Source organism: Pteronotus mesoamericanus, unplaced genomic scaffold (assembly GCF_021234165.1).
Source record: "Pteronotus mesoamericanus isolate MK-2021 breed Mesoamerican mustached bat unplaced genomic scaffold, CSHL_Meso_final contig_56, whole genome shotgun sequence".
In the NCBI taxonomy this organism is placed as follows: domain Eukaryota; kingdom Metazoa; phylum Chordata; class Mammalia; order Chiroptera; family Mormoopidae; genus Pteronotus; species Pteronotus mesoamericanus.
The window spans coordinates 20,031,077-20,043,576 of NW_026555201.1; the positions used below are offsets into that span (position 1 = coordinate 20,031,077).

The window sequence follows — 12,500 nt, forward strand, 5'->3', positions numbered from 1 at the left end:
CCTTCCAGATTTGGGCAAATATATAATAAATATTTCTGTAGATAATTCAGTAAAAATTTAAGAGGAAATCCAAAATTTTAGCTCAAACCTATACCTTTCTACAGAACTACAGATGCCTACATCTATATACTACTTGACCTCTCCTTCTGGGTACATGATAGGCATTTCAAAATAAACATATTCAAAATAAATTCTTAGTCTTTCTCCCCAAAACTTAATGCCTTTCACAATCATCCCCCTCTTGGTTAACAGCAACTTCATCGTTCTTTGTGCTCAATCCAAAGACCTTAGAGCTTTCTTCTACACCTCTCTTTCTCTTATCCGCCACATGTTACACATCAGCAACTCCAGTTAGCTCTATTATATTTAGATTCTTAATGCTTCCTGTCATTTTTGCCACAGCATTCCTGGTCTAGTCCATCATCATCTCTTGTGTTGATATTGCAATAGCCTCCTAATTATTCTCCCTGTTCTCACTCCTGTGTCCCTTAGTCATTCTCAACACAATAGCTCAAATGATTTCATGAAAACACATATTAGAGCCTGTTATTCCTCTATTCAGGTTAAAGTCATAATGTCTTACAATGTTGTATGTAATATAGACTTGAGTGTTTTTTTCTCAGAGCTTGACTCCTACTAGCCACACTAGCCTCTGTGTTATCGTTCAAATATACCAAGCATAGTTTCAACTTAGGGCCCTTAATAATAAAGCATTTTCCTCTGCTGGGAATGTTCTTCAGCCAGATTTTTGTGTGGTTAGTTCTCCCGCCTTCATCAGGAACTTCATATCTTCTAATCACTGAGACCTTCTCTAACTGCTCCTTTTAAACTTCCAGTATCCCTGGAACTCTCTCTCCTTCTGCGTGTCCTTATTTTTCTCCATAACACAAATCATCATCCAAAGTATTGTATCAAATGCTTATTTATACTTTTATTTTATATAAACCTCCTGAATGTAAAATGCACAAGGGTAGGGACTTTTGTTTGTTTTATTCGTTGTAGTCCCAGTACTTATAATAGTACTTGGAACAAATTGGGTGCTAATTTGGTATTTATTGAGAGTTGAATTAATATGATATATTTAAGAATAAATGAATTTTTTATCTATTGTCTTATTTTTAATTGTGCATATTAACATAGTTTTTATGAATAATGTAATTTTCATGCAAGTCATTGTTATTACTCACTCTATCTCAGTCTTCTGAGCAAAAGTGCTTGCATATAACATGGTTGAAGAAAGTACCCACATCAGTACATTGTTCTTTCGTACTTTTAACCATAACATGCTTATATTTCTTATCCAATAAACGTCTATATCTTAAAAACAAGGCAAAAGCCTTGTGTATCTTTAATCCCTAAACAGGCTCAGAGCCTGGCACGTGGTATGCATATAGCAAACCAATGGTTAACCTGAAATCTAGTAAGTGACTTCAAGTAGGACCATGTGATTATAGGTGATATACAGATACCTTAGTCTGGGGGGGAATCAAGATGGTGGAGGAGTGAGTGGAAGTCTCGCTGACCTCTTCCCAAGACCAATCTGGAATTACAACTAAATTGTGGAGAAATCACCTGGAACAAACAACTCAAAAATAGTAAGAGAGGAGCCTTATAACCTCAGACAGACAGAATAATCAGCTTCAGTGCAACCTAACTGCTAAGAAGTGTGGTAAAACTCAAGAAGGTGGGCAGGGTACCCACAGGCGACAGCACCAGAAGGATGTTGAAACAGCCAATTGGATCCCCCTGAGATAAGTGGGATCTAAACCATAAGTGGGGATCTCCAGCCTATAGCACCAGAGCCCAAAAAGTACACAGATTACAGCCAGCTGTGAAAAGTGGCAGGGTTGCTTTCTGCCAGAGACAGCCAGCTGGAGATGCAAAGAACCGTTTAAAGGGCCAACACATAAATTTTTATTTGCAGCTACTTACACTGGTCTCTGGCAAAATGGGGGCAGAGTGGGCTAGAGATGCCCGAGGACAGGCTGGGGAAGGAGGCTTTGAGGAGACAACTGAGAGAGTAGCTAGTGGGATCCCGGTGCTGACTCATTCCCCATATGGCAGCAGCCATCTTGCTCAGGCAGACCACTATCCTGAGTGACAACAGCTTGAGGACCCAATAGCCCCGCCCCCAAAAGGGACTCGGCCCTGGCCTGGTAGTGCTAAAACCTGCCTGCAGAATACAAAGTGGCAGCCACAGATAGCAGATCCATGGCTAAAGGGAGTGCAGAGTGGTCAAGAGACACTTGAGGAAAGACTGGAGACAGAGGCTTTGGGGAAAAAAATGGAGAGAGTGATCTGCTGGATCTCAGTGCTGATTCCTCCCCCATAGGGCAGCAGCCATCTGGCTCAGGCAGACCACTCCCCTGACCGGCAACAATGGGAGAGGACCTAATAACACTGCCTCCAGGAGGGCCTCTGCCCTGCCGTGTGGTATCTAGGCCAGTCTGCTGAGTGCAGAGTGACTAGATTAACAGCTGAAGGAAACAACCACAGGCAGCAGATTCCTGGAAATCTCAAACAGACTGCCCAAAGTCAGACAGGGTCAAAATCTGACATCATCAGAAGCAGATCCTGAGAGAAAAAAACAGCGGTCTCCTGCCATAGAAGTTCACACCACACAGTCAGGAAATCAAGACGTATCAATTTAAGAAGCAGAAGCAAAAAAGAAAAGTCTCACAAATAATGGGAAGACAAAGAAACATGCCCCAATTAGAGGGAAAGGAGAAATCCCCAGAAAGAGAACTAAATGAAATAGAGGTAAGTAAACTATCAGACACTGAGTTCAAAACAATGGTTCTAAGGAAGCCCAATGAGCTCAGTGAGCTCAGAGAGAATTACAAAAACTACAGGGGAACTACAAGGGACTTACTGCAAACTATATCAGCATTAAAAAAGACATAGAAACTATCAATAAGACACAAGAGGAAATGAAGAATACAATTTCTGAATTGAAGAACACAGCAGAAGGAATCAAAATCAGACTTGATGAAGCAGAGGATCTAATCTGTGAGCTGGAGGACAAGGCAGAAAAAAGTTTCCAGAAAGAGCAAGAAAATGAAAAAAAAAAAAAACTAAAATAGAAGAAAAGGCAATTAGGGAACTGCAAGACAACCTGATACATAATAATGTCTGTATAATAGGGATACCAAAAGGATAAGAGGAGCAAGGGATAGAGAACTGTTTGAAAAAGTAATGATAGAAAACTTCCCTAATTGGAGGAGAGAATAAGTCACACAAGTCCAGGAAGAACAGAGGGTCCCATTCAAGAGAGGAACTCAATGAGGCCCACTCCAAGACACATCATCATTAAAATGGCAACTATCAAAGACAAACAGAGAATCCTAAAAGCAGCAAGGGAGAAAGAGGTGGTAACATAAAAAGGAGCCATGGCATGGCTAGCAGCTGACTTCTCAACAGAAATGCTAAAAGCCAGATGGAAATGGCAAGAAATATTCCAAGTCATGAAAAGCAAAGGCCTACAACGAAGACTGCTCTACCCAGCAAACTCTCAATTAAAATGGAAGGCAAAATAAGAAGTTTCCCAGACAAAAGAAGGCTAAAAGAATACATCTCCACCAAACCAGCATTGCAAAATATGCTAAAGGGACTGCTTTAAGAAGATGAAAAAAAAGAGTCTATGGATACCCAGTTCCTTTCACAGTCACTAATACTTGATATTACCACTATTTTTAATACTTATTAATCTGATTGTGTCAATGATGTGTTATTTTAGTTGTTCCTTTATTATTTGTTGAAACGAAACCTGTTTTTTGTATATTTCTTGCCTATTTCTATTATTTTTAAAAAGCTTTAAATGACTTTTTGGTATTCTTTATCCATTTTTTGATTAAAGCTTTGTAGAATTTTTGCCCTAAAAAAAAGCCACAAAAAACTATTAACTCTTTTTTAGATGTGTTGCAAATACTTTCCTATTCTATTACTTGTCCTTTAACTTTTTTTATATGTATTGTACTATATAGTCTTAAATGTTTAATATAGTCATATTGTCAATATTTTACTTTATAGCTTCTGGGTTTGAATATTTTACTTCAGGGTAAGAAAAATATTATTTTGTATTTTCTCCTAAAACTCCTTAGATTTTACATATTGATTTTTAACTCACCTGAATATTTTTTGTATAATATATGAAATAGGGCTCTATATTTATTTGTTTTATGTCAAGTAATAATGGTCCATGCACCATATTTGTTGAGTAAGCCTTATTTTCCCCATTGATTTGAAATATCATATATTATATTGTTAGATATGTACATTTGTTTCTAGTATGCTCATTATATTTCATTGATCTACTTGATTATTTCTATGTTGGTATCATGTTGTGTTAATTGTTGAGTCTTTATAATGAATTTAAATTTTTTAATATTTTGTAATGGATTTTGATGTTTAAAAAATAAATAAGTAAATAAATAAAATCTGCACTTAAAAAAGAAAAGAAAGAAGGAACTCCTGCCTTTTACGACACCATGGATCGAACTGGAGAATATTATGTTAAGTGAAATAAGACAGTTGCTGAAAAACAAATACCATATGATCTCACCTATAAGTGGAATCTATTCAACACAATAAACTAGTGAACAAAATAAACGACAGGCATGGAAACATGGAGAAGACTGAAAGTGACCAGAAGTTTTAGGAAAGGAGGACAATGGTGGAAAGAAGAAGAAAGGATTAGGCAAAGAACATTATGAGTGACCCATGGACAGGGACAACAGAGTGGGATTGACAGTGGGAGATGGGGGGGTGGGATGGGTAGAGGGGAGCAAAGGGGGAAAAATGGAGACAACTCTAATAGAATAAACATGATTTAAAAATTAAAAAAAATTTAATATACATTTGTCTGTGTATTAATATCAGTGTGCTGGGTGATATTCTAGAAAGGGTTTTGTTAATTTTAAATATATGCAAGATAAAATAAAAACCAATTATAAAAATTATTAATTTATTTAATAGAGTTGTTTATTTAAAATCATTCCATAACCAATATTTACTTTATATAAGATGCCCTTGTGTCTGTCTAGACATTAAAATATAGAATGTTTCTTAAGAAGTGACTATACCTAGGGAAGGACATAAGGTTATATGAGCATACAGTTTTCTTTCATACCAGTGCTTCTACATGAAGCCAAAGTTTATATTGTAAGTGAATTTGGGAGCAAAATTAAAAATAAAAATAATGACAGTTGTTTTGTCTTCTACCCCTTTGACACCTTGGTCTCTGAAGCACCACCTTAAGGCTCTGCTTTTAAATGTGTATCTACACTGTAATACATAAATACATAAATGTGTATACATACAATACATAATGTGTATTTATGTATTAACATAAATAAGGGCAATTTAATTAGACAATTTAGTTAAATGTCTAATTAAATGTGTATCTACCTTTTTGTAGATACACTTTTGTAGATCTACTTTTTTGTGTATCTGCTTTTAAATGTGTATCTACACTGTAATACATAAATACATAAATGTGTATTTATGTATTAACATAAATAAGGGCAATTTTAATTAGACAATTTATGATGCTGCTAAGTATATTATAAGAAGTATTTTTAAATCCCATTTTTACTTCTGTTTACAAAATGTTTGGTAACTCCAATTACTTTTTATTTTTCTCTTTTCTTTTTAGTTCCCAGCGTTCCTACAAATATTGCTTTTTCTAATGTTCAGTCAACTAGTGCAACATTGACATGGATGAGGCCTGACACTATCTTTGGTTACTTCCAAAATTACAAGATTACCACTCAGCTTCGGGCTCAGAAATGCAGGGAATGGGAGTCTGAAGAATGTATTGAATCTCAAAAAGTTCAATACCTCTATGAAGCTGACCTAACTGAAGAGACAGTGTATGGATTAAAGAAATTTAGATGGTACAGATTCCAAGTGGCTGCCAGCACCAATGCCGGCTATGGCAACGCTTCAGGTTGGATATCTACACAAACCCTGCCTGGCCGTAAGTTTTGTCCTTAAAATATATATATTTGCATTCAAGAAAAAGCTCTTTAAATGCTTTTCCATAGAAATCACTCAAAGTGTAGGTAAAGATTACTCTTACAACTTAAATTTTATATTTTGAAACTGCCCTGCTTGCTGTGACAACATCATTAACATTTAATAAATGCATTTCTATTTTTGCTATCTGAACACTATCTACATAAAATTGTAATGGCTTTCATGCAAAGTATACATATATATGTATGTGTGTACATATATACACATAAGAGTATATATACACATATATGTATTTGTATATATTATATATCACACACATTGATTTCTATTGTATTTTATATTTATGTTGATTTCTAATTATTGTGTGTAAAATCACTGAATGAAAAAATTACTGAGTTAGTACAGAAACTCATAACATATTTACTTTTAATTTCAATGAATACCAATGTCAAATTCATTTTCTGTCATTTAGCATTTTTCTCAAACTTTCAGAGTTGTGCAAAGGTCCTAAGTCTTATATTGCAACAAAGCATTTCAGCCTTCTCTTGTATCTATCATTAGACTATACTGATTGATATCAAGAATGCTTTGTCCATGCCTTGATTTTTCCTTCATATCTGAAGGATATGAAACCAGGCTTTACAATCTTTTCAGTGACTGTAGACTTGTACACACACACACAGATTTTTAGTGATAAATGATTACTGCTATAGTCGTTTCTAGACAGCGAAATATGCTTTGATCTAGAGGCTTTATTTTCTAGGTCACTAAATACATCTCTTGTTTCTATTCCCCAGAGTACCTGGCATAAAGTTTGTATAATGTGTCCAATAAATGTTTGCTAATGCAATTCCAGCTCTGACTGCTCCTCAGAACTCATATCAATATATTCACCTGATCAATTGATATCTCCCAAAATTAACATGGTTTAAACACTAACCTTCTCATTCACCAATCTTTCCTATCTTAATAAAGTGCACCATTACTCATCTGGATGCAGGAAATGAAAATCTAGAAAGTGTTCTTTTGCTCCTCAACTCTGCCAGTGTTACATTTCTGCCATGCTATCTAACACATCCCTCTACTTGCATTGCTATCATGTTAGTCCTATCCTTCATTACTGCTACCATATTAACCTCACTGACCTCCTGAGCTTGCAGGCTGATCTTTTTCAAGCTAAATCAGATAATGTCATTTCCTTTTTTAAAGCCATCCAATGAACTCCCATTGTTGTTAGAATAAAATTAAAAACTTTCAACATGATTAATTAACCCTACATATGACCTGGCTCTTACCTGGCTCTTATCTAACACTCTAATCTCATCTGTGACCACTTTCTCACTTACTTGTACCCTCCACTCACCGGACATTTTTAATGTTACCTGAACACACTTAACTCCTAGAATCTGGAGTTTTGCACTCTGTGTTCCTTTTGACTGAAATATTCTTTCACCTCCATCTTCCTATGACCAGCTTTTTTATAATGCAGACCTCGCCTTAAATGATTCCTTATCAGTTAAAACTAGGGATTTTAGTTGCTTACACCAATAAGAATAAATAAAATCAAAAGTGCAGTTTTGATAGAAAAATGGGGCATTGACTGAATGAATAAACTTTGAAGTCCCAGGGGCAACTGGCAGTTACCTGAAAGGGTCAGACAGGTACCATAATGAAAGAAGCAGGCTGATATAAGGCAATTGAAAATGGCGGGAGCCATGGCAAGTTAACAGAGAATGCACTGTAGTAGTAAGATTTCTCATGTTTTCAAAGAAACAGGAAAGTTAAATTTATTTTTAATGTGATAATACTCAATACCTTTTTTATGACAATTTGTTTTTCAAATTTAAAAACATTCAGTTGCTCAAACCAAGCACATCAGTAACCCAGATCTGGCTTATGGGTAGCTAATTTTTAATCTTTGGTTAAAATAGACCTCGTGCCTATTTGCTGCCACTAAGGGTTTCCACTCTATTCCTTATGAACATCTCACATGGGTAGTACCTGCTTCTACCTACTACACTGAATGAGGAAGTGGACTTTCTAAAAGCACAATTTTTTCAAGCACCCTAGACACTATGATGGAAGATGTTTGATTAGCATACAACAAATAACATGATCAATTTAGCAGCTGGTAAATGAAATACGGTATTCGGATTTTGAAGATTTTATGTTCTTAAGTTGAAAATTGGGGAGTTTTTCCACTTGAATATCATTGCTTTCTTACAGGCCCCTCCATGTCCTACCATCTTTAAGGCCTGTGACCCACTAGGACCCATCACTAGAATTTGGCTATTTTCAATTGCCTACTACTCCATTTTGCTCATTCTGGGGTTTATGGGAATAATGGTAGAATATATCAAATATTTCACAATCAACAGGAGATTTTCATAAAAAAAAATTAACGTTATTTTCCTAGCTTTACCAGGATGTCTCTCTTTGCATTTGGTGATTTCTTTGTTCTGTTCTTGGTACAATAGAGAGTAATATTGATTTTTCCTCATCCCAGTTTCCAAGTCTTTACTTGACTATTCTACAGAGGGACTTTTTCATGGAACAGTAGTTTGTTTTTTATCTGGTATTTTTCTTCTCTCTGGTGCTAGTATCTCATTGGCACAATTTTAATTTACCATCACAGAATACCTTGATCACAAAGAAATTTATCTTAAGTAGATCTTTTTATGCTACTTCTATTCCCTTTTACTTTTCTTTATCCTTGAGAGCTGATTTCCTACTCTAGTGTGATCAATAAAACAGAATTTAAAAAAATTATTGCCAGAAGATACGTGAAAATTTGCCTTTATTCCACTGTGATTAAGTGAGAAAAATGAAAAGATTTATATAGAGTGTGAGGCAAAAATAGGTTTACAGTTGTGAGTATGTAAAGCACAGCTTATTCTTATATTATTATTTATTATTTTATTTTCAACATGAATAACTGTAAACCTACTTTTACCCCACCCTGTATCTCAGAATTTGTAATAATACATATAGTTATTCTTAGTGTTTTCCATCTTACTAGCTTTTTATATGAATATTCATATGTAGCTGAGAAAAGTAAATCATTTTAATTGTGTAAGCAGGATAATGAGTCTAATGATATTTGAATTTCTTTATTTTACAGTAAAAAAAAATTTAGATTATATTATATTAGGCCAGGTAGAGAACACCTGAGATTACATTTGATGTAAAAGACAGACACCCTGGCCGGTGTGGCTCACTTGGTTGGAGTGTTGACCCATAAACTGAAAGGTCATGGGTTTGATTCCTAGTCGGGGCCCATGCCTGGGTTGTGGGTTCAGTTCCCTGATCAGGGTGCATATGAAAGGCAACAGATTAATATTTATCTTTCACATCAATGTTTCTCTCCCTCTCTGTCTCCCTCCCGTCCCCTCTAAAAAAAGAAAACAAAAACCCCCAAAACTACATATTTTATAACAAGTAATGTATATGGTAAACTAACATAGGATATAAGAATAAAAGAAATTAGAACAGTCCAGCTACAAAAGTCTTGAAGCAGTAGTATTTTTCAAATTAAAAGTAAGTAATGCTTACGTATTGATTCTACAGACCAAACATGGAAAGTGTAGACATTTCGAAAACATAAATAATCTGGATGAAAAAAATTTGTAAGTTTTGTATTACCTATCATTGATTCAAAACACTTTTTTTCATAATAAATGAGAAAGATAACATTATGAAAGTGAACAACTTATCTGAATTATATAAAAGAAAATCAACAATAAAAATTGGTAGAAAATTGCTATTTCAGATACATGCATTTTATTCTAATGGCATCAAGTTGTGTCCAAGCTCTTAGGAAAAGAGAACCGCTTATCAAAACCTGGAGCATCTTGATAAGGAGCTAGCAATTGGTGGCTAGTTTGAAAGAATTATTCACTTTGAATAACTCAAATAAAAGACCAATAAGTTCATACAATAAATATTGTTTTAAAATGTTCTAAAATAAGATCTAGAATTATAAAATATGTTGTATTTACTCTCTCTGAACTAGTAAAGAAGAAAATCCAAATTAAAGATCCAGGGAGCAAAGTTAAAATGCAAGCTGAGAATTAAATTAGATTTCTTTCTGAATCTGAATCTACCACTATACACTAGAGTGAATAAAGAAAACAATATTCAGCAAACACAAGCTAACATTTCTTTCTCCCACATACTCTGATCTAGATAATTGAAGCCAAATTGCTCTCCTTAAGTCATCTGTGTGATAGCCATAACTCTGTATTTCATGCTGAGTGTATATAGATACAGGCAAGCACAAACACTACAAATGTAATTACACAGAAACACTTAATTTGAAACATTAAAATTTTGCAGATCATCATATCAATCTTTTATTTTTTTTTGATTATCCCTATATTCAAAAGCAATTTGAATTGTGTGGGGAAAGGAATATAGACTGCTAAATATCTCTGTGAGGCACAATAGGTATTTATAATGTTGAGGAAATGTACAACTTTAAAAGAGTGTGGGTGTGAAATTAGTATGGAATGAAATGAGACTCTCATAATGTGCATCTCCTATGGACCACCAGGCCTGGAAGGCAGCAAGAAAGGAAAATTCCTGGGGTAGCACTTAGGTTGTGAAAACCACAGGATACCATACTCATGAGGAATTTTAACTACCCAAACATCTGTTAGGTTAAAAAAAAAAATTCAACAAAACATGCCTCATCAAAGAAGATTCCAAGGAATGCAACTTTATGATCTAAAAAGAAGAAAAGTGAAATAGAGGGCAAAGTATGCTTTAAATTTTTTAAAAATAAGACATTGTTAATGAGTTATTCAATTATTTTCTTTATGGTGTAATATAATGTGCTGAACTGTATCATGGCAGAGTACATGTTATCCTTCCGATAAAGAAACAATTATATAATGACAAGAAGAGATGTTAGCCATAAATGAATAGGAGATTATAGTCCAAGACATAAAGAACCCCATTTGATTCAGTGCATTTTTAGAAGAGTCCGTATCCTGGTGCCACTATTGGAAATGAATATAATTTATTCTAGACATGATGAAATTAGTTAGATGTTGTCGAAAGTCTTCTAAGTTAATTGCCTGAGACTCTCAAATGTGTAATTCAAGACAACATCTCTGTCTTCCAGACTTGTAGATTGAAGTTAGTAATGCGACTACTTAGATTGCCACTGAAATCTCACACCCCACATTACCATTGCCCCTTCCCCACTGTAAACCATTTCCTGTGTCTTCCTTGCCTCAGCATATTGTACTATTAGTCATCTAACTGTTGAAATGAGCAATCTAGGAATCATTTTTAATTCTTTCTAGCAATCCTCACCCCCAAGTCCATATGTATGAGTCCTATAGAATTTATTTTCTAAATATTTCTCAAATTTATTTTTTTGTGTGTGTTATGGGTCTCTAAATCCAGACCCTTAAAATTCATCTCTTAGATTATTACAAAAGATTTCTAAATCGCCTTTAAGTTCCCATTTCCTCTACCCTCCACCTGAACTGACTTTTGGAATACACTTATATTACAAAGTTATTCCACTGCTTAAAATCTTTTATAGTTTTCTATTTTTCCATTGTGTAAAAAACATACTTTTGAATATGCTACATAAGGCCGTTTATGATTTTGCTTATCTCCCCTATACATCTCTTGTTCTTTCTTCTTTGTGCTCCAGAATCTTTGATTTTTTCCTACTGTCTTTGTCTTTTGGAGAGCAGCCTTCTATGAACTCCTGTTTCCACTTTCATCTCCCAAAACTTGTTTCTAAAGTACTCATTGTGTATTGTCATATTGTTTATTTCTCTCTCTGTTGTGGCACTCTGAGCTCCTGAAGGCAGAAGTGACCAGGTGATCATGTCTGATGTATGTTTCTACCCTCCATGCCTGCTCAACATTAGAGACTCAATGAATGTGGCATTTGGATTTAAAATAGGCATTTGACTTTAATGTGGAAGTATTTCAATATCAGTCTTCTCCATATTGCAAAATAGTACATACTAATTTTCATCATTTTTTCCTCTAACTTATCTTCCATATACTTGCATGGTGATTGCCAAAATTAAAATTTTTCATGTTCGATGTATTCAGCTTCTTTTAGTTCATAAAATGAGTCTATTTTATATCATTAGTATATTTTTATTTCCCATTTCATTAACATAAGAGGTATGAATTACAGCACATAGGAAAAATATGTATGTGGTAGAGAAGGATTTTAAGCAATAAGGAAAAATAATAAATGCCTACTTTAAGTAGGTTGAATATTAACAATATTTAAATGGTTAACAGAGAATAAACTCAATGAATTTGTATAGCAGGCTGGATCATAGTAGGCTAATAGTCCATGAAGAAAGCAAAAGAGAACAATGTCTAAATTTGGGCTGCAAAGTGTGATTACAAGGCGAACATATTTGGATAAAATCATTATTTATATGACATAATACTAAACATATAAAATTAAAGTATTTAATAAATCATTCAACTATATATTTAATTCTAAAGAGCTATTTCCAGGTTATTAAACATGTTTTTCA

General features: G+C 34.4%; 1 protein-coding gene across 1 annotated transcript in view; it reads left to right on the forward strand.

The window, feature by feature from the left end:
- Positions 1-12,500, forward strand: part of PTPRQ (protein tyrosine phosphatase receptor type Q) — a 204,787-nt gene that overhangs the window by 113,910 nt on the left and 78,377 nt on the right. The window contains exon 26 of the mRNA XM_054580156.1: positions 5,654-5,977. Coding sequence (XP_054436131.1) covers positions 5,654-5,977 — 324 coding nt within the window. The remainder of the gene's footprint in view (positions 1-5,653; positions 5,978-12,500) is intronic.